The sequence below is a fragment of the Culex pipiens genome, chromosome 2 (assembly GCF_016801865.2).
Source record: "Culex pipiens pallens isolate TS chromosome 2, TS_CPP_V2, whole genome shotgun sequence".
NCBI lineage: Eukaryota > Metazoa > Arthropoda > Insecta > Diptera > Culicidae > Culex > Culex pipiens.
The window spans coordinates 214,673,077-214,699,232 of NC_068938.1; the positions used below are offsets into that span (position 1 = coordinate 214,673,077).

Genomic DNA, 26,156 nt, shown 5'->3' on the forward strand with positions numbered 1-26,156 from the left:
CATTTCATGTCATGATTTCAAATATTACAAGTGGGACGGACTTGCTTCGAATGGCAGTTTATCTTAAAGGCATATTATATTATTATACTACAGTAGTTGTTCGGTAACTGGGCTGAGAGCGTAGCCCAGTCACCGAATGTTGCTCGTTAACTGTGCTGAACAAAAAATAACGAGGGGACCTTCGATGCATAATATTTTCCAGATGAAATATACAAATAAAAGTTACTCAAATTCAGGGTACGTTATCCATTAGTGGACCCCTTTCCTATAGTGGACCCTCTGAAGGGTTTTTGATGAAAAAATCAATAAAATCACAATTTCAAGCGTGTTTGTGTCTACAAATCTTATATTTGGAAAGTTCAGCATCATTTAAAACAATGTTGGCTGACATTGAAGTGTCCTTTTCGTCAAAATAAGTGTTTTAAGTTCGACATCTGAAATCAGCAATGGCCACTAGCATTTTCACAACAAAACAGCATTTCTATTTTATGATTGAATTAACTATCCAATCATTTTTTGACTGATTATTTCACTTCAGTAAGTCGAAATAATGTAAGTATAAGGAACTTTACTAAAATAAAGCGAAGAACTGCTCATTTTCAAGAAACAAATTTGGGGGAAATTTAGGACAACGAAAATCCAAACTTTTCCAGAAGTGGACCCCTGTTAAATTAACCTTCAAAACGTAACTTAATCCACCTTAAGGTGGTTGATGCCTTCCTCAAATTCTTACAAAATATACTCTTACATCAGAAAGAACATTAATCATACAATTAACGTTTTAAAGTGTTGAACCACTAAATCACTCCTCCAAGTTCAAGAAAATTTCCTAACTTTCTGGTCGGCCAGTGGCAAAAGCGGACCCGACCGTCAACGAACTTTTCACAAATTAGTGTAAATAATCCAGTTTATTTGAATAAAGTTTTTGCCTTCCTCACCTTACTGAGGAAAGGCTTTAAAATCACTCGAAAAATGAACTTCTTAATTCGACCTCGTAGACCCACCTTCATGTATACCTATCGACTCAGAATCAAATTCTGAACAAATGTCTGTGTGTGTGTCTGGATGTGAGTCCGTGCACCGAAAAATATGCACTCGATTATCTCTGGACTGGCTGAACCGATTTGGACCGTTTTGGTCTCATTCGATTTGTCTTGGGGTCCCATAAGACCCTAGTTAATATCATAACGTTTAGTAAAGCACTTCAAAAGTTATGCTAAAAAAACGATTCTGGCTAAAGTTTGAAAGATTGTAAAAAGGGTGGTTTTTGTAAGAAAACCCGTCTGATCATACATTTTTAGAAAGGTATTTCAAAGACCTTTCTAATGAGCCCAAAACATTGAAGATCTGATAGCCCTATCAAAAGTTATGAGCACTTAAGTGTCATTTGTACACATTTCAGAGGCCGGATCTCAAATATTTTGATGAAAAAGTTGTCCGGATCTATCATGCGACCTATCGTTGGATAGGTAATCAAAAGACCTTTCCAACAAGCCCAAAAGATTGAAGATCTGATAACCCTATCAAAAGTTATGAGCACTTAAGTGTCATTTGTACACATTTTAGAGGCCGGATCTCAAATATTTCGATGAAATTGTTAGCCGGGTCCATAATGCGACCCGTCGTTAGTTGGGTAATCAAAAGACCTTTCCAACGAGCCCAAAACATTGAAGATCTAACAATCCTATCAAAAGTTATAAGCACTTAAGTGCTATTTATCCACTTTTTTTAGGCTGGATCTCATATATTTTGATAAAAAACGTTATCCGGATCTATAATGCAACCTATCGTTAGGTGGGTAATCAAAAGACCTTTCTAACGAGCACAAAACATTGAAGATCTGACGACCCTATCAAAAGTTATAAGCACTTAAGTGATATTTATCCACTTTTTTAGGCCGGATCTCATATATTTTGATAAAAACGTTATCCGGATCTATAATGCGACCCATCGTTAGGTGGGTAATCAAAAGACCTTTCCAACGAGCCCAAAACATTGAGGATCTGACATTCATTTGTGGACCACCGATCAGTGAGGTACTCCTGGATATTAGCTCCTGAAAAGTGCTTTAAAAGTGCAAAAATGCCACACGGCAAGAAAAAGAGGCGGTCCTCACCAGCAGGATCGGCAGATTTGAAGAAGCTAAAGAATGCCGAAGCGCTACCTGCAAAGCCAGGCAGTTTGAGCAAGGACGCTCAAAATTCGTCTGGAAACCAATTCGCTACCCTCCCTGTGGACGAGAGCGAGAAGGAAGAATTCGAACGACGGGAAAAGTTGCCACCCATTTTTGTGAAAACATCGTCATCGGATTCGGTGCGAAAGTGGCTGACCGGATTTATCAAATCTGGTGCTTTACGAGCTTCCATTCGCTTGTGTGCTGATGGACTCAAAATTCTGCTACCTACCAGAAAGGATTACAACTACGTTCGGGATTTCCTGAACAACACAAAGATTGAATACTACAGCCATGACGATCCAGGTAAACGCCCCATGAAACAGGTCCTCCGAGGCCTGTACGACATGGATGTGAGTGTGCTGAAAGAAGAGCTCAAAACTCTTAAGTTGAACGTGATCGAAGTCTTCAAGATGACGAGACACAACAAGGACATCAAGTATCGTGATCAACTGTACCTGGTTCATCTCGAGAAAGGATCGACAACGCCGTCTGAACTGAAGGCAGTTCGGGCAATTTTCAACATCATCGTGACTTGGGAACGTTATCGTCCAGTTCATCGTGACGTGACACAGTGTTCGAACTGCTTGCAGTTTGGACATGGTGGAAGGAACTGTTTCATCAAGAGTCGTTGTGCAACCTGTGGAGGTGAGCACAAAACTCAAGCTTGCAACACAATCAACGAAAACATCGAAGCCAAATGCTTCAATTGCGGCGGCGACCATTCTACCAAGAATCGAAGCTGCCCAAAACGTGCTGAGTTTGTAAAAATTCGGCAGCAAGCGACGACGAGGCACCAACCAAATCGTCGCAAAACACCACCAGCATACACGGACGTGGATTTTCCTGCTTTGGCGTCACCTGGAGCAGGATCTGTTCGAGTGGTTCCAAATCTGCAGCCATTGCCGTTGAATCAGCGGCAAAGAGTTGCAGAGAACACAACACCTCCTGGCTTCAGTCAGCAACCGAGGGAAAACCAACCAACATCAACGGGTGATCGCAGTAGTGACCTGTTTTCACCACAAGAACTTCTGAACATTTTCATCGAGATCACAACAACACTGCGTGGTTGCAAAACTCGCCAGGAACAAGTGAGAACGCTTGGAGCATTCATCTTAAAATACAGTTCGTAGTTTACTCGTTCTAATGATTTTGAATATTTCAATGAATTTATTTTTTTAGTTTTAAGTTAGGATTAGTTGTTAAAGTGATTTTTTTTTCTTTTTTACCCAAATGTATTCGATTAAATGCAATAATGTAAAACAATTTGAAGTAAATAAAATAAATGTTATCAGTTAATAATAAAACGAAAAATACAACAAAGATGAAGAGCATTAGGCCATACCACTTAGCATGTAGAAGAAATGTAATTATTATAAGAAAGTTCAATAAAGACATATTTAATTTCAAAAAAAAAAATTTCAAAATTGAGGATCTGACAACCATATCAAAAGTTATAAACACTTTAGTGTTATCTATACACTTTTTCGAGGCCGGATCTCAGATATTTTGATGAAAATGATATCCGGGTCCATCTTGCGACCCATCGTTGGTTAGATCATTGGAAGACCTTTCAAATTAGCCCAAAACATCGAAGGTCTGATAACCCTACCAGAAGTTATGAGCACATAAGTGATATTGTAGTACTATTCAGAAACCGGATTCCATAATATTTTGCTCAAAATGGTTTTTGGATCTATCATGCGACTCGTTGATAAATAGGTTAGCAAAAAACCGTTGCAATGAGTCCTAAACATCAAAGTTCTGATAAGCCTATCAAGATATTGGCACTTGATTTTGAAGAATGTTTTTTTTATAGCCAGATCTCAAATGAGATAGTTTCCCCAAACTAACCTCCTGCACGAGCTGATTCTTTCTGACTTTCTCTTGTGTTAGATCTACAGAACAAAAAGGAAACGCAGAATGGCTAAGGTTCTTTTTTCAAAATTATGTTTATTTTTTAGTTGACCTCTGCTGCAAGTTCCATCGACCAATCTTTCTTGAAAACTGTTAGTTTGAGAACTGGATTGATCTAGGTCATCTTCCCGTAGCCGCAGCGGTACCACCCTATACTAAGTAGTTCCGTCCAAACCCAGCTCGCTTCCAAGTTGCTTCTAAGTGCTGCAGCTGCTACTCGTGGCCGGAATCGACTTCGTCGTCGTCAGATCGGAGGGAGGGTGCAGAATCGCCGGTGGAATCATCTTCATTTGGAATTCGCCCGCGCTTTTATTTTTGTGGTGATGATGGTGTGAGTGGTGGTGATGCTTGCCGGTTTCCTGTGGGAACGACTTGGGGAGCAGGTCCTGGCGAGAGTGGACTTGGACAGCCGCTCGCTAAGCAAGGGCATTTAGGGCGATTTGTCTGGAAGATTGAGGAAGGTCGTTAGAAAGTTACGAGGTCAATTTCTTCAAGTTCTTACCTTCGTCTCTCCATATCGTGCGGATCGCCGCCGACCGAGTGGACCGAGTGGACGCTAACTGACTGGAGGGACGCTGATGAGATCGCCGATGGGGTCAGTCGCTTCACGAGACCGATCCGAAGGCAACCCAAACATGGACGGAGAGGTTCCATTCAGCAGATTGCACGATCACATGATGATGGACATGACGGTTAGCGTCAAAGGGACGTTCCTAAAAGAATAATAAGTTGAACTTTTCCAGCTAAACCCGCTTCCCATCCTACCTTTTTGAAAACCTCCCAAGCAGCGTCCGCTCGTTCGAATGGTCCGGGTTGATTTGCCTGACTACTACGCCAATCGCCGCGTTCATTCCGGCCAACTCCGGCAGCGTCCTTCATGATAAAAGATCGTCAGAATTTCAACCCTCACGTTTGTGATGGCAAACTACTGCAGCATCTCCATCTGGCCCCAAGACGGCACATCTTCACCGTTATCAAATCCTCCAACACCTCCCAAAAGCAAAAGGTGAAATTCAGAACGTCGGCGGCATCAAATAGTCCGACGTCACGCTCAGAATCTGGACCGCTCGGGACGAGTACGACAACCCGTACCCGATCAGCGTCGAAATGCAGCTAAACTTTACTACAAAGAAAAAAAAATTAAAACAAATCGAGCAGGGCAGAAAACTGCTGCCACAGGTAAATGCTGCTTTCCGTGTTGGACATCCCGTAGTCTACTTGCCTGTGTCCTTCCCCAACACGGGGTACGTGCCAGCGAGAAACAAGAAACCCGGCATTTCGGTGAATCACAATTTGTAAACTTATGTTCTGTGAATGTAAATAAAAATATCGTTCGATTTCTTTGCGATGAGCGATGACGCTGCAGCGAAGGGTTGACAGATGTTGGAGGGATTCGGACGATTAGGTCAACTGAAATGTTTGGGCCGATTCAGGCCGTTTCCACAGCTGGGATGCAAATCAAATTTGCTCCCTCACGGTCAGCTGGATGTACTCAAAATCAAGTTCAAATCCACTCAAAATCAAGTTCGGGTCTCGAACTGAAAATGAGTGCTTTTCTGAACTTGATTATGAGTGGATTTTTCACTCAAACGACAGTTCAAAAGCTGAACTGACGTTTGAGTAGTTTGGACTTGGCGAAAAAAAAATCCGGTTGCTTGGGCTTGCTCAGTCATCTTTTTCCCTTTGTCAAGGTAAGTGATGTAAGTTAACGTCCGTGCTTCTAGTTCCCGGCTGAAAAGTGGTGGAACTTTCCGGCAAGAGGTAATTTCCTCCAGTGGAATTAGTGGACATTTGAGCCATCCGGAACGCTCCGACAGGAAAATAAAATAATGCCTTTTACTCCAACTGGAAGTAGAGAATTGAAACCCCTGGACCATTTTTGCAGGTGCAAACCAGGTTGCCGCTTCCGCCAGCTGGAAAAGTGGCCAACCGAATCATTCGGACCGTTTCGACTGATTAAGAACAACATTGCTTCTTTATCGAGGAAGAAATGTAAACAATCAAACCTCCCGGTCAGTTCCGACGGATGTGAAACAAGATTGCCACTTCCTTAATCTGGGAAATCTTGTTTTGCACCTTCCAGAGTGGTCCGGAGGTTTCGATTTTATACTTTTTCCAGAAGTAGGAAGTGGCAATGTTGATTTTCATCTGGCGGAACTTTCCAGTAGATTCAATTGTCTACTTTTCCGGAAGGAGGAAATGATAATCTTGTTAAGAGGCCCACTTTCCCAGCTGGCGATAGTGGAAATCTAACTTACCAATTGCCGGAATGGATTGGGAGGTTCAATTATAAATTTTCTAGCTGGTGGAAGTGTTTTTTCCTTTCCGGAAGGTCTAAGAGCTGTCGTGGTCCACTTTTCCAGCTGAAAGAAGCGGCATTCTTATTTTTCTTTTGCCGGAATAGAATATTAGTTTTAATTTGATACCTTCCGGATTGTCCGGAAGGTGCATACTCAATGGGAGTAGGAAGTTAATACTTTGTTTTTGTATTCACCAGATTGCCCGATTCCTGATTATCTATAATCATCGCCACAGTGGCCCAGACCTGCTTTAGGTCTCCCCCTTTAGATTTTGAATTCTCCAACGATGAACGGGACCTGTCTCCAACGATCGGTCAAGTAAGAAGGTCCAGTGCAGTCCGTGCTGGAGGAATCGGAGACGCATCACAATAATGACCTGAGCCTGAAGAAGACCTACATACAGGTAGGTAAAACAACGCTGCAAGGAACCATCAGATAGACCAGATAGCTCGCCTTCGTCGTCTTCCACGAATATAAAGATCGGTGAAATTAACAAGGTCAAGTTCTCGACACCGTCACGATCGCCGTAGTTCCGGTAAGCAGCCAACCGACCAAAATCACAAATTTCTTCAAATCCTATTTATCTTCAAGGAAATCCCCCGCAAGGACAAACTCGACGATAAGCCCCGGAATCAGCCGCCGTCGTACAACTTGCTGATTGCGCGCCCCACGCGGGAACTAGCGGAGAGGCTGTCTCTGTGCCTTTCCAATGATTGCTATCTGAAGAACAAGGTAACTCTGAGTGATGGCCAGACGGGCGAAGATTGACCTGTTTTATGACCTTTTCAGATGTCATCGATGTCTAAATGTGTTCAAGAACCTCCACTCGAACCTACCTCCAACGCCGGCCAATCCGCAGGTAGTTCGGTGAGGAAAAATGTAATTCCTGAATCAGATAAAATACCCGGCCTGTTGCGAGCACCATACGGCGATTGCGCAAATTCTGCAAGACATCGGTGCATCGAACAGTGAAACAGGCCGCGCCATCCCATAGTTGGACAAGCGCAAACAGCTCCGGCAAGAAAGCGCCCTCAAGAACTCCATGTTCTCCCAGCTGGCGGCCAAAAAGGCCAAACTAAGCGAGCACAGCACATGGGAGGTGGAACGAAAAGCTGCGGCGGCGGCCGTCGCAACTACACACAACCTGTCCAAACCCCCGCGGAATACAACTCCGCCTTCACAACCGGATACGTTCCACTCGCGCCGAACGTGACCGTCCCCCAGCAGATCCAGCGCATCGCCGAAACTTTCGCCAAACAATTGAACGAAGTGCGCGTGGACCCGGGCGCGTTTTCCATGAAAACGCAGCATAATCCGAGGACGCGCCGGTCGCGAATTGGACGCGGAAGCCGGTGAAGTGTTGGATGAGGGAGAAGTTTATGTTGACAAGGAGCACCTGGACGAACGATGCAAGCGCTTCCACGGAAGTTGGGAGAAACGCTGGAACGACCTAAGGGTGCCTCCGGCGAGCCACGATGAGACAGCGCGTCAAGAAGCTTAGTCTGCAAGAAGTCACCAAACTGGTCGACCTTAAACATACCTTCCTAAACGACGCCGTCAAGTTCATCCTAGATAGAACATCGACGCTTGCCGCCGTGTCCAACAGCAGCGCCGGTCCAATCAGCAGCGGAATACAAACCTCTTCCGCTCTTCAGGGGGGTCAGCGTTAGTCACGGTGGGGTTGGTGGAATGCATCACTGAGGGCCGAACCACTACTATCGAGCGTCGGAAGTCGGATGCGGGAATGCAGGAGGTCGGGATACGGACACGGACCTGGGGTCACATGGCGTTGCCGGATGTTCGAGCACAAACCGCTGCAGGTAGGATAAGTTAGTGATCAGTTAGAAGTTCACGAGTTGAACGTTTATTTTTTTTCTCCTCTCAGGCGGATGCCGGTCGCCGGTCAGCTCCAAATCATCGAGCAACTCGACGACACCACCTTCCGGAAATTCGCAACCTAGTCTGCGCAGCAACAACAACAGCATTCTCATCCGATGACCACATGCAGCGACAGATACAGCAACAACATCAGCAACAATCTCAATCTGGGCTGTACTCTTCGTCATCAAACCTCCAAAGCAGTCGAGCCCACCGCTGAGCGGGTTACCATCCGCCCCACATTTCAGGATTGAACCCGAAAGCCTCGGCCTTTTCGGCACTTCCACCTTCGCAGAACCATCAATGAGGCAGCGCCGGGAAGCAAACTGCCCTCGTCGACCCAGTTCGGTTACTTGTTCCACCAAAATCAATCTCCCGGACCGCCACCCTCGGGATCACACCCTGCCGCAGCAGTCGCATGCCATCGTGGCGATGGGAGTGGCAGGAACCGACCTGGCTCACCACTAATAGCGTGGAAAGGAGTACGATGGGAAGGCGATGGTGGAGGAGCAATTCAGCGGTCAAACTCAACGAGTCAGAAATGAAGTAATTCAATATAAATGCGTCAGGGAATAAAACAAAAAAAAGCAAGATAATTGTTTCCTTAACCTTTATTTCCGAAATCAATCGTATTTTGTCATGAACAGGCTTGTTTAAGGCATTTAAAACAACAAAAAACGAAAAAAATCCCGGTTGTATCAAACTACTCCAGCATTAAACTCATAAATGAATTCCTCCACGCATTGCCAATTGAAGTAAAAAAAGAGTTAAATTCGTTTGCAATAGTTTGTTGGCTATCAATTGTGACTTTCACACCTGAATGAGTTAATTTAGTCATAGTTTTAGGTATTTTATCTTTATCTTATACGCACTTCGGAAGGAACCGGTCAAAAAAAAAATCAAATGGGCAGCAGCGGCAGCTAAAGCAAGCCAGAGAGGGTGAAGAAAAGCCCCAAGAAATCGCTCCCTCTCCTTTGTTCTGCTATATTCGTGTCATTCGGTCGGTTGTGGCGGGCTTGTTGTGAAAGTGATGGAGTTCGCCGGTTTTCTTGGATATTCTTCATTTTTTGAGCGATTTTGTTTGAGATTGTTTGTGCAATTCTGGCCATATTTCCCCTCCCAGCCATAAGAAAGGTCATAAGACGTTCTTATGGATTTTGCCAGTACTTTTTTCTTAGTGTACTGTTTCAAGAATTTTTAGCCACCTTTAACCTCATTGGCTTGTTTCACCTCATTTGCTTGTTTCACCTCATTGGCTTGTTTCACCTCATTTGCTTGTTTCACCTCATTGGCTTGTTTCACCTCATTTGCTTGTTTCACCTCATTTGCTTGTTTCACCTCATTGGCTTGTTTCACCTCATTGGCTTGTTTCACCTCATTTGCTTGTTTCACCTCATTTGCTTGTTTCACTGCACGATGGCCAAGGATTGTGAAATAAGGATCGAAAATACCAATCATTCAATATTACCTCCTTTTGATATGTTAGTCTTGATTTAAAATTTATGAAAATATTTTTTTCGAAAAGATCGGAAAATTTCACGAATGTTTCGTCTTTTAACATTGTAAATCAGACAATAAGTTGCTGAGAATCGACATTAGAAAATGGGGGGTTGTTTGGGTGAGACTTAGAAAACATCAATTTTCCTCTTTTTAAACCTTTGCATTGCAATATCTCAGCAACTAAGGGTCGTATCAAAAAAAATCAAAAATGCAAAATATAGATAATTTTCTCAGCTTTTCAAACATATTTTTTCCAAAGGTGGGCAAACATGGGCACTATTTTTAAAAAATAAATAACTGCGAATATTTTGAAAAAAAGTACATGAAAATGGGTATAACTTGAAAACGGTGCAATTTATCAAAATTTCACTGAAGTACTTTTTGATTGCAAATTCAATTTTACATTGGAAAATGAAATTGAAAAAAAATTGCGACCAATATTTTGATTTTTTTAAAACAATTGTATTGATTCCAAAAATTAAAACTCGGTAAAAGATTTTTTGCCCATTCTGGAAATTTCTGAAAGGAACTTTCTTCAAAAGATGAGCAACTCTCTACGAAATCGGCCGATTTCGACCATTTTTATTTTTTGTATTTTTTGATTTGACTCAAACTTTGTGGGGGCCTTCCCTATGACCAAATAAGCTATTTTGCGTCATTGGTTCACCCATACAAGTCTTCATACAATTTTGGCAGCTGTCCATACAAAAATGGTATGTAAATATTCTAACAGCTGTAACTTTTGAGTGAATTTTCTGATCAATTTGGTGTCTTCGGCAAAGTTGTAGGTATTGTTGAGGACTTTTAAGAAAAAAATAGGTACACGGAAAAAAAATTGCAGATTTTTTAATCAACTTTTTTTTCACTAAAACTCAATTTCCCAAAATATGTATTTTTTGATTTTCGAGATTTTTTGATATGTTTTAGGGGACAAAAATCCGCAACTTTTGAGCCATAGAGAAACATGGTCAAAAAATCTGCCGCCGAGTTATGAATTTTTGAAAAATAGTGATTTTTGGAAAAAATCGAAGTTTCATGCAAAAACAAGTTTGACATTATTTTTTAATGCAAAATTGAATTTGCAATCGAAAAGTACTTTACAGATTTTTTGATTAAGGGCTCCGTTTTCAAGATATAGCCACCGAAAGTTTGATTTTAGCGAAATATTTGCAGTTTATCAATTTTTAAAAATAGTGACCATGAGTGACCATTTCTAAAAATATTTTCGTTGAAAAGTTCAGACAATTTGCTATAAAATTGTCTAAGAGACATTGAAGATTGGACCTCTGGTTGCTGAGATACAGCGGCTTAAAGAAAAAGAAACACGAAAATTGAAGTTTTCTAAGTCTCATCCAAACAGCCCACCATTTTCTAATGACGATATCTCAGCAATTAATGGTCCGATTTTCAATCTTAATACATGAAACATTCGTGAAATTTTCCGATCTTTTCGAAAAAAATATTTTGAATTTTTTTAAATCAAGACTAACATTTTAAAAGGGCCAAATATTGAATAAGTTATTGCTCAGATACAGTTTATTGAATTTTCACATATCATTTTGGTATGGACAGCTGCCAAATTTGTATGGAAAATTATATGGACAAACTAATGATGCAAAATGGCCTTTTTGGGCATACCTAGAGGGTGACGATTCTCGAGATTTTCAATTTCCCGGGAATCGAGAGTTGAACTTGACAATTTCCCGGGAATTCCCGGGACCCGGGAGTTTTATTTTACTACGCCAACAGTGTCAAAAATTTAAAATGAAAAGTAATAAATGTGTGTCTTTTAAATGAATTTAGTTACCGTCAGTGGGGGTGACATTGGGTCTGGGGGGTGAGATTGGGTCAAAGCGTCGCCTCCGTTCTCGTAGCCCCAGGCTGCTCCGCCGATCAAAGCAAGCAACGCCAAACAGGACGCTCGCACTTGAATTGGTTGCATTTTTTTTCGTTAGTTTCGTTTGATTTTCGGCAAGGCCTGCTGCTGCCTTTTTGCACTACTTTCTTCCCAGCGTGGCTTGCTGCGAGACTTCAAACAACACGATAATTGCACTTGATGCACAGGGCGTTCTGATTTTTTTTTTTCTTCTCTTTCTCTTCCTCAATTAGTGTCGTCCACTTGACTCAATCGAAGACTAAAAATAAAAGCGAAACCGAAACATCAATTTTCCCACCCTTCTTTTCCATCTTTTTTTTGCGTTGCGTTGCGATTCTGAATCGATTTTCACTGCCGTCGGTGGAAAACGCGCGCGCGAAATGTTTGCACTAGTTAGTATAGGGGTATTACACGAGAGGTCGAATAACAATAAAAATAAATAGCATAATGTAAACAGCAGCCGGCGAACAAATCGCGCGAAAGGATTTGCTGTGCGAAACTAGATAATCCTCAAGAGTTTGCAAAACACTTGACGTGCCGAGCGTTTTTAAAACCAGGTTGAGCGTTTTGCCCCTTGGAGATTCGTTCGAAATGTTTATGTAATTTTGATTAGCGCATTCGGTGCGATTTATTGAATTGATATTAGAATAAAACTGCAATGCAACGATTGCCGCGACTTTGATGTAAGACAGTGAGCAAGAGAACAACTCTCGCGATAAGCAGATCAATAGGAGGAAAGAGAGTTGCTCTCTTGCTCACTGTCAAAACGCTTGACGCTTGATAATTTCAAAACGCTGCGCCTACTACGAGATAACCCGCTGACTAAAAAACATTTTATCCAACCACGGCATCAGACAAACAGCTGTGGCTGGAAAGATTACAGATTTGATTGTGATTGCCAACATCCGCTCCAGAATAATTCAAGTGGCGAACGAGGGGGGAGGCAATGACGTGTGCAGCGTTTGTTATGATACGAGCTGCTCTTTTTTTTTTTTGCTGGAAACCTCTTCGAAAAGGGCTTAAATCATGACGCATGATTTTTTCGATAGATTTTCAAACCTGCAATTAGCCGTAAACCTCCGTGAACCTTTCCAAACAAAAAGAACGGAAACGGAAAAGGGCAGCACAGAGAGCAAACAAACAACAGGTTTTTAATGCAAATATCAAAGTAGCCGTAGATCGTGCACGCTGCACACGTCGAAGCCTACTACGACCGACCGTGTTGTCGGAGTATGCCTACTGCGATCGCGACGCGACGATGAGTCATCCACGGCACTGACCAAGAGTTTGATAAAAGAGTAACAAAATAATCGCGACGGAATTTCACGTTCATCAATTTGAATTTGGAGGGGGAGCGGCGCGGACCGCCATTTTGGGAGTTAAATTGTTCTATTGTTGCTCACAAAATGATCAAAACGTGTGTGCTTTTTTCTGACGTAGAATTTTTAAACACGAGGCAGTAAATTTCATCTGTCACGTTGAATTATTTACGGTGACGTTTGAGATAAAGCTTGTGGTGTAGTCTCCAGAGTGCGGTGTGTGGTGAAGTCTCCATGCCGTTTTGTGAGTCATTTTTATGTAATTGTTACAAACAACTCTCTGGTAGTCGTTGACCAGCGAGTTGGGCGCCAGGCTTGAGGTGATTTTCTGCGAACGGCGATTCATTCAAACTCGACGAGGCAGGTTGAAATCCCAAATGGAAAGAAACAAATTTTGTGGCGGGAATTGTCATTGTTGCGAGGTGCGTAGCGAACTAATTTTTGAATAATCAAAATGATGAGTCGCTTTGGGAAATACCATAACACAGTCCAAACTAGCTTATCCGAAGTTGGACTATTCGAAGGTTTTTCTAAGTCGATTTCTTTTCTCAATACCCACAGCAGCGTAGCACTTATCTCAGAGGAAAGAGAACATTGGCTGAGAGTAAAAAAGAACAGTGAATGAACTGAGAGAATAATGCACGAGATGATTTCGATGCAGATAATCAATAGCATTACAACACATAACATTTTCAGTCCATTTTATAAATTTCCAAACAGATAATTTTTATTGCTCAGTTTGAACTGGAAATGGCAAAAAGTTAATATTACTAAATGTTAAATTTTATTCTTTATTTTTTGTATAATTGAATGCTTAAATGTGATAACAGTTATTATTCTCCCCAAAAACCAAGATACATTTTTACACGGTTTCGGGTGAATTCGGGTAAAAAAGTGTTTTTATCAAGTTTCTTTTAAATTTTGTGGAGTTTTATATTTAATTTAAAAAATCAATGTTGATTTATCAAGTTGTAATTGCAGGGTGACCATTCAAATACCATTTTCAAGTTCCCGACTTTTCCAGAACCTTAAATAATAGGCATTTCTTGTCTGAAGTACGTTTTCAAAACTATCGAACCATCGAACAAAATTTCAAAATAAATTTAAATAAAAACAAATGATTGAAAATTTTAGTGAAAATAAGAAGATAAATTCAAAAAAAAAACTTTAAAAATTGATGCAATAATGATTCAAAGAAAAAACAAACAATCAGTCTTTAAGAAATGACTAAAAGCTTAACTATAAAATTTCAATGTTTATTTTTAAAATGGCCAACTATAAGGATTATGATATTTGGTTTTAACTGAAAATAAAAAAGGGGATGGCAATAGCTGAATTTCCAATGTTATTCATAATTTTATTTTATTTTTTTCTCGTCAAAGAGCACTTTACAGTTATTATTATTTCAAAGTATTTCAAAATATCTGGGATTTAATATGAAATGACTTAAATAACCTCAAATAGGTTTAAATAGTGAATGGTACATTAAACTTGAAGTTAGTTGCTGAAAAAAGAATTGAATGAAATAAATTTGAAAATTGAGATCCCCCCGTACAGCTACTGGAACATGCAGTTCTACCAGTCGGAGCCGGCGTACGTCAAGTTCGACTACGGGATTCCGCGCGGCGCGTCGATCGGCGTTTACGCCCGCCGGAACGCGCTGCCCACCCACACACAGTACCACTTCAAGGAGGTGCTGAGCGGATTCAACGCGCGCCAGACACGTGCCGCACATGTAAGTACACCTAGTAGGCCATGCCGATATTGATTTGAATGGTTTGGAAATGGTGCGATTGGCCAACTTGGATGGTTTTCGGGGTGACTTTGAGAGTAGGGGATGGCGCGAAATTAAATGTAAGCCGCAAGGGATGAAATTAAAAGGGAGCTCGCTCTAAACAGAGCAGTTGGGCGACATCTGTTGCTGCGATGGGTGGGAATAAATTTTACATCAAGTTGAGTGTCATTAAAGCCAGGAAATAAAATAAATGGGACAATATGTTTTACTCGCTTTTGCTTCGAAAATGTATTTGAAATAGATTTTTTCAATTTTAATTAAATTTGTAGAGGTCTTATCTCTTATAACTATATTCTTCTCTTTGTGAAAAAAGTTGTATTAAAAATACAGTAGATGTTGACTGCCAATGTTCGCATAAATGTCCCACAGCAAGCTGAGAAAAACGCAAGGAAAGTTTGTCCCACACATGAAGCTACGTGTCAAGTTTTCGCGACAAACTAGATTTCTGGAGTTTTTTTTAAAGGTCCAATAAACCAAATTTCCAGTTTTTGCTTTTTGGGTGTTTTTGAAACCGCCTTGAGTCAGGGGTATTAAAAAACACCCAAAAAGCAAAAACTGAAAATTTGGTTTATTGGACCTTTAAAAAAAAACTCCAGATTTCTAGACCAAAGTACTGGATGTTTTAGGCTTTTCTAAAAGAGCACACGATTTTGAACCAATTGCATCATAAACTCAAAAGCGATGAAAATGCATATGGGACATTCATGCGATCAGGAGCAGTTAAGGCAATTGCAAATTTTATTTTAAGTTTTTGTCTATTTACATTTTCATTGAAAAAAAAAAAATTTAAAATCGATTGTTATTTATTAAGATTTTTTTATTTCCTTCAATCAAAAAAGACTAATTAATCTTTTTACAAATTTCGTTTTTTGTGACATACGAAAAAGTTGTCGAAATTTTTTTTTATCATAAATTCATTGACATCTTGAAATGTTTTTGGATGGTAGCATAACTGTAATGATGTATAAATAGACAATCACACCGTCTTTTCAAACTGAATTTACTAACTAAACGGGACAAAAACAGAACTCCCAGAGGAAATGGTCGGGAATCGAACCCGGGCCCCTTAGCACACATGAGGGATCGGCAGCCGAAGGCGCTAACTACCGCGCCACGGTTCCTCGGGGTATAAAGCATTTTGTGAAACTTTTTGGGGACCATCCACAAACCACGTGGACACTTTTTTGGAAATCTGTACCAAGCCCCCCCCCCCCATCATGGACAATTTCCATACAAATAAAATCTTTTTTGTATGGAGCGTGGACAACCGCCAACCCCCCCCCCCCCCCCTAAGGTGTCCACGTGGTTTATGGATGGTCCCTTGTCTAACATTTTTGACAGTCAGGCTTGCAATTTGAAATTCAGTTTTTTTATATTTCTAAAGCTACAGTTTTCTGATGTTCTGCAACTTTGTAAAGTATATTTGAGACAAAACGCAAAACATATTCTTATATTTTCATTGCATCATTAAGAGGCAGTATTTGTAAATATTGCTCGGTTTATTCTAGAGGTCGTATCGAGGTGCTCCGATTTGGATGAAACATTCAGCGTTTGTTAGTCTATACATGAGATGAACTCATGCCAAATATGAGCCCTCTATGACAAAGGGAAGTGGGGTAAAACGGGCTTTGTAGTTTGAGGTCGAAAAAACATAAAAAAAAATTAAAATTGCTCGCATTTCCGTAAAACTTCATCAATTCCAAGAGAGTTAGATGCATTCGAAAGGTCTTTTGAAGCACTTCAAAATGTGCTATAGACATCCAGGATTGGTTTAACTTTTTCTGATAGCTTTTGCAAATTACTGTTAAAAATGGATTTTTTTAAAACCTTAATATCTTTTTGCAACAGCCTCCAACACCCATACTCCCATAGGTCAAAAGATAGGTAATTTCATGGACTATAAGCCTACGGAATTAACTTTTTTACCAATCGCAGTTTTTCTCATAGTTTTTCGATTTTTCTATAACAACCATTTTACAACGTTAGTTTTTTGCCCTGTAGCCCAAGAAGACGGCATTTTTTGGGCTCAATTTTTACATGTTTGGAATCCTCGGGAAATTCCACGTAAGTTAGAAGTATTGGAGTTGTAATTTTGATTTAAAAAATAATTAAATAAAACATTTTTGAAAACAGAAATAGATCTTATTTACCCTATGATCAATACGTCAAATGCTGTATCAAGTAGGCGAAAACCTGTTTTACCCCTAATCCAACAAATTGTTAAAAAATATTTTAATTTATTCTAAATGGCAATTTTTCCAATCAAATTTACAACTCCAATACTACTAACTTACGTGAATTTGTCCGAGGATCCCGAATATGACAAAATTGAGACCAAAAAGTGCCGCTATGGCGGCCTACAGGGCAAAAAACTAACGTTGTGAAATGTTTGTTATAGAAAAATCGATAAACTATGAGAAAAACTGCGATTGGCCAAAAAGTTAATTCCGTAGGCTTATAGCCCACGAAATTACATATCTTTTGACCTATGGGAGTATGGGTGTTGGAGGCTGTTGCAAAAAGATATTAAGGTTTTAAAAAAATCCATTTTTAACAGTAATTTGCAAAAGCTATGAGAAAAAGTTAAACCAATCCTGGTTAAACCAATTTTCGACCTCAAACTTCAAAGCCCGTTTTACCCAAATTCCCAAATTGTCGTAGAGGGCTCATATTTGGCATGAGTTCATCTTATGTATAGACAAACAAACGCTGAAAGTTTCATCCAAATCGGAGCACCTTGATACGACCTGTTACACATTGGTGAAAAACTCGCTCTTAAGTGTTACTTTTTCTAGCAAATAAAAACCAATTGCAATGCTTTGCTCTACACAATTCTAGAGAATTAAAATATCGGCAATTTTGTAGAACATTACAAAATTCTATCTTTACTTTTTTTTTATTTTTGCTTGTGCAAAAACTCTTCGAAGCTATTAAATTTTGGCAGGATTTTTTTTTTGATTTTCTGCAAAGTTGTAGAAAATATTAAAAATTCAGCATTTTGAAATATAACAAAAAAAAATCTTCCCAAAAGTGATGAACCGCAAATAATTCCGCGATGCTTTGTTATACAAAATTGTAGAGAATTTAAATATCTGCAATTTTATAGAATATTACAAAATTCTATCTGTTACTTTTTTCAAATATTTACTTGGGAGTATGTAAAAAGCAGAACTCCTTGTGTTATTTTTGTTTACCTGATTTTTTGCAACTAAATTACTATAAAAAATCTAAAAAATATCAATGAGTTCATAAAAAATATGTAATTTCTTAAACTTTTACGCCTTTGAAATAAAATTTGCAATGATCTAAATAAAATTAAAGAAAAAAAACGGGAATCGAAAATTAACTCAGCACCTTTTTACACAAATACCTTTTAAAATTACTATTTTGTAAAAAAAACATGGAATTTCATTCACTGAAATTGAAATATAGAGACGACAAATGAAAAAATTTAAACATTTTCATTAGAATTTAGGCCGTTGCTAATATTTTCTGAAGTTTATGTCCCTCGATTCTGATAAAAATTATAAAAAATACTGAACTTAAAAGATCTTGCTACCTTTTCACAATGTTCTTACAAAATGAATTAATATTAAATAAAATATTTGTCAAATAAACTTGGAAGTTAACTGATCAGGCATATTTTTTTGATTTGAAATCAAATCTTGATTTTTTTTATGGATACAAGTTTTAGCCAAAAGACCAAAAATATGGAAAAGTTTTTATGCTTTTTGTGTTTTTTTTTTTGTAATATGTAAATTGTTGGATATTGAAAATATCAATCTCAATTCCAAGCCTGAACATATTTTTTAAACAATAAATGTGTAACACAAATTGTTCCGGCATTAAAAATATCTTAGTACATATAAAAAAATATCAAATCTTGTTTTGAATAAAATTTCTTGTCGAATCATTCCAAATAAACATTGAAAAGTTTAAATAATTTCCCGATTTGATTCAAAAAATAATAATTTTAGAAAATATGTTGTATGTTGTTTGTTATTGATTTTTCTTTTTTTTGTTTAACTCTTTTAGGGTCTGAATGTTTTTTTTTAATATATTTTTAGTTAGTGATTGTAAAATGATTCTTATGAACATACGAAAATAATAACCCAGTTTTGGATTTTTTTATGCAGCCTTTCCATTCGAGCAGTTTTTCCTTTTTTCTAAATTTTTTTTTTAACTTATTTTTTATATGATTTTCACCCGTTTTTTATTTTTTTTGAAAACTCAAAAATATCTACAAAATCGTAATGTTTGCCAAAATCAACAAACATATTATTTTGTGAAAATTGTGTACAAAAACTACCAGAATTAATCAAACAATTTTTTTTAGAATAGTTTAGACTCGATTATCCCAAATCTCAATTATCCGAAAATATGTGTTCGTGTCTTCAACTATCAAAAATATGAGTTCAGTGACCTCATATTAGTCAAATATTTTTAATATTTTTAACGCCATCTTGGATTAAAAAAATCCAAATAACTTTTAGTGATTTATGAAATCTTGTGATGATTATCCGAAGTAGAAATTTTCCGAAGACTTTGAATAATCGAGTCTGGACTGTGTTCCAAAAAGCTTTTTAATAATTTAAAAATTTGCCTTCAAACAAACTAGAAGATTTAAATATATTTTTTGTTTATGATTTATCATCGATAATCGATTTTAAGATTAAAATTTTCCTGAATGAGAAAAACTTTCGATGTCCGAAAAGTGTAAACATTAGGTCAAACAAGCTTTTCTAATGACCTACTCGTATACGACATTTAGTTAAAAGTCAACTTGTTATCATCACAGAAAAAAAGATATCCTAGCTCTGGACGGTATTTGACGATCTTGATATACGGCCACACCCTTCGAGCCATCGCTCACATCTGCAATCGTCATCCGAACTGAAGACATCATCATCAACGCCGTCCTCCTCCAGCTTATATAATCCAGTTTTTCGCTCCGATTAATAAACACACAACCCGAAGGGGTCGATCCCCTTCACCATTTTTCCCGTTCTTGCCAAATCGATCAAAAAAGAAATCAATTACAGACCAAGCTGAAATTTATATCCATCTCCCTTTCTTCCTTTTATCTATTTCGAATCCCTAATTAATCAGTGCAATATCCTTAAGCCAGACCGTCGGGTCTGGTTGGCTGGCGATGATGATGATGATGCTGACGAGAGGACGTCACTCAGTAGGCTGTGTAGGGGTGTAGTGTGGGGTGCATAACTTGCAGGCGAAAATACTGCCAGACGTTCAAGAGTGTGGTTGCATCGCTCGAGTCAGATTTCCGACTGCTTTCGAGGGGTGAGGGATGCCTTTGAAGGGCTGGAAATCAATTTGTGGGTGCCGCAGAAAGGATTGCCGACGTCAGTGAGGTGTTTGTCGGGATTGGCGAGAATTTGAGGGCTCATCTTCTAGTCTAGGTTACTCTGTGTCGGTGTTCTGTGAAGATGATGTGGTGAATGGGAAGAATGGGGTTTCATCTCCTTTTGGTGGAGGAGGGGAGAAACGCAAAAGGTGATTACTGCGCGCGTGTTTGTACACACACACATGATGTGAGAGCGCCCTCGGGGTTAATTGGGATGTTATTCCTTGCCAGGTGGCTTTGAGGTTTCCACGTGTGTCGGATACAGTTTCTCGGAATCGCTTTAAATGAATTATTGAGAATCAGCAGATGGGATTCATGAGATGTGCTAGGAAAATCCAATTAAAAATTCTGAGAAGACTTCAAGAGTTTGTCTGTCAAATTGCGTAATTTTTGGAAAACCCCCAAACATCCAAGTAGGCATTGGTTCGATTTAGTCAAAATCGAATTTTGTTAAATTTCCCCTTTCAACTCCACAGCCCTCGATGCGCCGCGAGGTGACCCGCTACATGGAGCCCGGCCACTGGTTCCTGTCGATCTACAACGACGACGGTGACGCGCAGGAGATCACCTTTTACGGTGCGGTCGCCGAGGACATGACCCAGAACTGCCCGAACGGGTGCTCCGGCAACGGCCAGTGCCTGCTCGGCCACTGCCAGTGCAATCCCGGCTACGGCGGCGACGACTGCAGCGAGAGTAAGTTTTTGCAAATTTTGCGCCTACTTTGATTTGTTGTAACGCACGTTGCCTACCTTGCAGGCGTCTGTCCGGTGCTGTGCTCGCAGCGCGGCGAATATATCAACGGCGAGTGCCAGTGCAACCCGGGCTGGAAGGGCAAGGAGTGCTCGCTGCGGCACGACGAGTGCGAGGTTCCGGACTGCAACGGCCACGGACACTGCGTCAGCGGCAAGTGCTCGTGCGTGCGCGGCTACAAGGGCAAATTCTGCGAAGAAGGTAGATTCACTCGACTTTTTTTCTTCCTCAGAGCATGTCTTTTTAATTTTTTAATTCGGGAAAAATGCAGTCTGAGTCAAGAGGAGCCATGTGATACAAGATGCGATATAAATAATTTAAATTAATTACAAACTAGGAGAGCAACCAGAGACACAGCGCGCTGCGGTTCTCAACTTTACCTTTTTTACACTCTCTTGTTTTATGTTTTTTTTTTCATTTGTTGCCCCACGTTATCTTAAATACATAACCAGCAAGTTTCTCTACTTTCAGACATTTATTATTTATTTTCTTCTCGATTGTGTTACTCGTTTTTCATCCTCTCTGACAACTACTTTTTTTCACCAACTTACTTCGGTCTAGTAGTCCGGGGTCGTGGAGTTGCTCCAAAGGGGATTAACATTACACAGCATACTGCGCTTTCGTTGCACACACTATTGTCATCATTCTTCCGCTCTTGCTCTTGCTCACACTCACACAAAACCCACCCTCCACGGAAAAAGAGTAATTTGATTACGGCAGGGACTGACCTAACCTATAACCTCCACCCTAACATAACCTAACCTAACAACGCAACGTAACAAAAAGAGTTATGCAACCGGGGCTCGCAACATGAGTACTAATGGCCGCTCCCCTCCCATTCTTCCAGTGGACTGTCCCCACCCGACCTGCTCCGGCCACGGCTTCTGCGCCGACGGCACCTGCATCTGCAAAAAGGGCTGGAAGGGCCCAGACTGTGCCGCCATGGACCAGGACGCACTCCAATGCCTGCCCGACTGTTCCGGCCACGGCTCCTTCGATCTGGACAGCCAGACGTGCACGTGCGAGCCCAAGTGGAGCGGTGAGGACTGCTCGCAGGAGCTGTGCGATCTCAACTGTGGCCAGCACGGACGCTGCGTGGGTGATGCCTGTGCCTGCGATCCCGGCTGGGGAGGTGAATTCTGCAACTCGCGGCTGTGCGATCCGCGCTGCAACGAGCATGGTCAGTGCAAGAACGGAACGTGCCTGTGCGTGACCGGGTGGAACGGGAAGCACTGCACGCTCGAGGGGTGTCCCAGTGGGTGAGTTGAAAAATTCTCAAAGGAAAAATTGTCGAACAAAATTACTAACATTTGATTACAGTTGCTCCCAGCATGGCCAGTGCCACGTGAGCGGTGAGCTGATGTGGGAGTGCCGCTGCTATGAGGGCTGGGATGGAGTGGACTGCTCGGTGCCGCTGGAGCAAAATTGTGGCGACAACAAGGACAACGATAGAGGTTAGTAGGCGGTGGTTTTGATGAGAGGTGGCTGAGAATTTTTTGTCGCGAGAAAAACAAATAATAATTCTTATATTTCAATCGAAATTTTTCATAGAATCTCATAATTGAAATCAATATTTAAAAAAACATTTGCAATTTATTGTACCTATTTAGAATACATTTTGTGGTACTGTGTTTTCCTTATTTTTTTGCTATTTTCACTTTTTTATTTTTTTAAAGAGAAAATAAATGTTTTGAGCATCACGCTAAACAAGAAATTGAATCTTTTCTTCCTTTTCCTCTGGGTTCGTTCAAATATTACGTAGCATGTTTATTGTTTATAATTTCATATAAAACTTGGAAAAATGCCAATAAAAATTTTATTAAATGCTTTTATCTCAAATTTTTAAGGTTTTCTTTAAAAAAACATGGGCTGAAAAAAAAATTTTGCATTCATCATTTATTTTAAAACAAATGAGACGACGGAACAAGACGTAAGATCATGAAAGATACTTGGAACATTTTGAAAGTAGCATAACTGCCCTTCCGATTAAAATTATTTAAAATTAGACTTGAAATTAATTCCACCCAAGGCATAGGAACAAAAAATTGTAAAAAGAACAAACGTTGAGAAAACAAACAATTTTTACCTTTACTAACGAAAATACATAACATTGTTTAAAAATAAGATATATTTTAGATATTATTCAATAAACAATAAATTCAACTTTCATTCAAAGAAAATTTGTTGAAAAAATAGGTTTGAAAAATTTACCAGACAATCTAAACATCGTTTTAAGGTGAAACGGGGAGGCAGCGCCATATTGACACCTGGACTCGAGTTTTGGGAACTGCTAAAAATGAGCAAAATTTAATAAATCACTTTATTCTAGAAAAAATGATGAAACAGAACTTATCATGAAATCTCAACACGTCAATTTGCTGCTTTTGCATATGAGAAATGTATGCGGGCACATTATGGTATTTTTGAATTGTCGGATTTATGAGCTTTAACATTGAGGATTTTGATGCTTGATGCTTTTTGAATTCTGGAATTTTTGGAATTGTTTCAATTTCTGAAAAAAACAATGTAATTGGCCCAATGTCGCTAAAGTTTTGAATTTATGAAATTTAGATTTTCCACTTTTGGAGTTTTGATTGAAACATTAAGACTTTACAGACTGACACTTTATTTGAAGTTTAAAAATGTCACGAAAAATCGTGTTAACAAAAACGATCGCAATAAAATGTAATAATATAAATATATTCAAAAATCTAAAAAAGTAAAAAAAAAACAAATTATAGCCCATGGTTTTAACATTGAATGAAAAAAAGTGTTTTAAAATTCTTTACTCAAGTAACATTTTTAAACCTAGTTTTATTGAGGTTTTATGGCAGCATCTTAATTGCTTTTAAGTTTTATGTTGGCATTCACAGCAACCAATAAGCAACATTTAAAGTTTCCAAGAAGGTTTTATGCCTCGGACATAAAACCAGGTGCCAATAAAAGCCAAATGGCTTTCAATAAGGTTTTATGATAGTTTTGTCATGCCAAACGGTTTTATTGCATGCTTCTTTAAAACCAAGGATTTTTAGCTGTCAAATGCCATTAGGCATGCAAAAAGCTTACTTAAACCCATAAGCGCCTAAAAAAGCATTTAACACGGCCAAATAGCAGTGCATAAATATGGCGCTAAAAGCGTGGTCTGATTGAATATCTGATTGACCGTCATCTTGGTAGAAAAAATACAAAAAAGCAATACATTTGATTTAAATTTGAAGAAAACACACATTTACAGCGAAGTTCAAAAAAAAATTTTTTTTTGTAAAAACCGCAAAAAAAATGTTTTATTAAAAATTGTAATGACAAAAGAATTATTTTTGATGAAGCGAGTTGATTTTTATGGCTTTATCTCCTCCAAATTGTGAAAGCTTTGATAAAACCTAAAATTTTACTTGGGTATACTGCCCCTGTTCGCATAAATGTCCCATATGCAAAAACAGCAAACTGAGAAAAACGCAAGGCAAGTTTGTCCCACACATAAGGCTACGTGTTAAGTTTTCACAAAAAAACTGGATTTCCCCAAGATTTCTAGAACAAAGTACTGGATGTTATAGGCTCTTTTGAAAGAGCACACGATTTTGAACAAAACTGCATCAAAAACTCGAAATCGATCAAAATGCATATGGGACATTTATGCGATAATGGGTAGTATACACCTGTCCAGTTGATTTACTATCATTAGTTTCCAAAATATCTAAGCATTGACGATTTTTTATTTTTTTGAGGGAAAAAAGTTATTGGAGTGCTGTACATTGTACAATTTAAGATTTTTTCAAATTATGAACTATTGAATTGTAAAATTTTCAAAATGATCGAATTCAGACCATTTTTTTCTGTATGAAAAAGCGTAACTATCAGATACCATTTTCAAATATTTAAAAAAACTAATTGCTTGAATCATAGAAAACAATTTCAAACAAAATCACAACTATTATGATTAAATAAATAATAAATAATATAATATCATCAAATGGGTGAAATGTGCATTAAATTAGTTAGGGGAAATATACCCTTTCTAATCAAACACCTATCTTCGTCATATGGAGAGTTTGATGCTCGATTAAAGCTCCAAAAATACTATTTAGGCTGTAAACTTACCAGCAACAGCACCGCCTCAAGTAAGCACGCAAATGTATGCCACTTACTGGCCAAAAAGATCAAATTTAATGCACTTTTGATCATAATTTCTATTTTGCGAGACAATTTCTCATCATTTTGGTGGCACACACATCCACACGCAAGATCAGAGGTTAACTGCTTAACGAAAGTCGCCATCAATATCTTTTCACTTGCGCTAACGATTTCAAAGCGCTTAAGATATAAAATTGCTTCCAACTACCGGCTACATGTTCTTTTGACCGTTACTTAGTCACTCACTTGACAAATAATCCCGAAACATGTAAATAATTAGCAAGCGCCATCAAAAAAACGAACGCGCTAAGTCTTTTGACGTTTCAATTTTGACCACTCATTCCAATCGAAGGCTGAAAAAAACCGAGCGAGAAGCGAAGGCAAATAAAGAACAAAGAGTGGCCACCAACACCACCAGCAGCGCTTGTGGTGTTGCCAGGAAACTTTCTCTATAAATGCTACTTTTCGTGAGTGTTCGCTCAAAATTTCATCAATTTTGGCAGCACGAAGCAGACCCAAACGTGCGTTGGAAGAAAAAAAGAACTAAGCTGAAAATACAAAAATGGGCGTGGCCCAATGCACACGACTGATTAGAATGCGTTTTTGAAATATTTTTTTTTAAATGCTTGTAAAAGGAATAGCATAACTTTTAATAAAAGTGAAAATAAACAGAAATGTTCACAACAGGTTTTACTGAATTTCAAGGAACACTCCAGATTATCCAGCATCATTCAAACAAGACCGCTTATTAGGCTTAAAATGGGTTTATTTCCCCTATTTGATTAATTTCCAAGCTGAAATGTAATTTTGTGTTATTTTTTTAATGCCATTAAAATTACCTGACTTGGCATGAAATTCCGTGACTTTCCATTACTTTTCCAGTTCAACTAAAATACCCTGAAAATTCCAGGTTTTTTCTGGTTTTTTTTTTTGCTTTTAATGTTGTGCTTTGTTGAGTTTTAATAAATGTTTTTTTTTATAACACTTATTAAGCTTTCAAAATTCGGTTAGTTTGTACCCTACATTGCTTATATTTTTACCTCTCAGCCACCAGAAAATTTCCCCACAATACCTCAACACCTCTAACCCCCAACCTTTTGCCATTTTAGACGGCCTTGTCGACTGCGAGGATCCGTGCGATCTCGTGCGCGG

General features: G+C 39.0%; 1 protein-coding gene and 1 pseudogene across 1 annotated transcript in view; one reads left to right on the plus strand and one right to left on the minus strand.

Annotated features, from left to right (window-relative positions):
* Positions 1 to 3,963: 3,963 nt before the first annotated feature.
* Positions 3,964 to 6,028, minus strand: LOC120431446 (uncharacterized; annotated as a pseudogene).
* A 7,054-nt stretch (positions 6,029 to 13,082) lies between these two features.
* LOC120431440 (teneurin-m-like) overlaps positions 13,083 to 26,156 on the plus strand; it is a 13,326-nt gene continuing 252 nt past the window's right edge. The window contains exons 1-7 of the mRNA XM_052707093.1: positions 13,083 to 13,385; positions 14,521 to 14,698; positions 20,600 to 20,816; positions 20,880 to 21,074; positions 21,721 to 22,132; positions 22,194 to 22,327; positions 26,114 to 26,152. Coding sequence (XP_052563053.1) covers positions 14,531 to 14,698; positions 20,600 to 20,816; positions 20,880 to 21,074; positions 21,721 to 22,132; positions 22,194 to 22,327; positions 26,114 to 26,152 — 1,165 coding nt within the window. The 5' untranslated portion in view covers positions 13,083 to 13,385; positions 14,521 to 14,530. The remainder of the gene's footprint in view (positions 13,386 to 14,520; positions 14,699 to 20,599; positions 20,817 to 20,879; positions 21,075 to 21,720; positions 22,133 to 22,193; positions 22,328 to 26,113; positions 26,153 to 26,156) is intronic.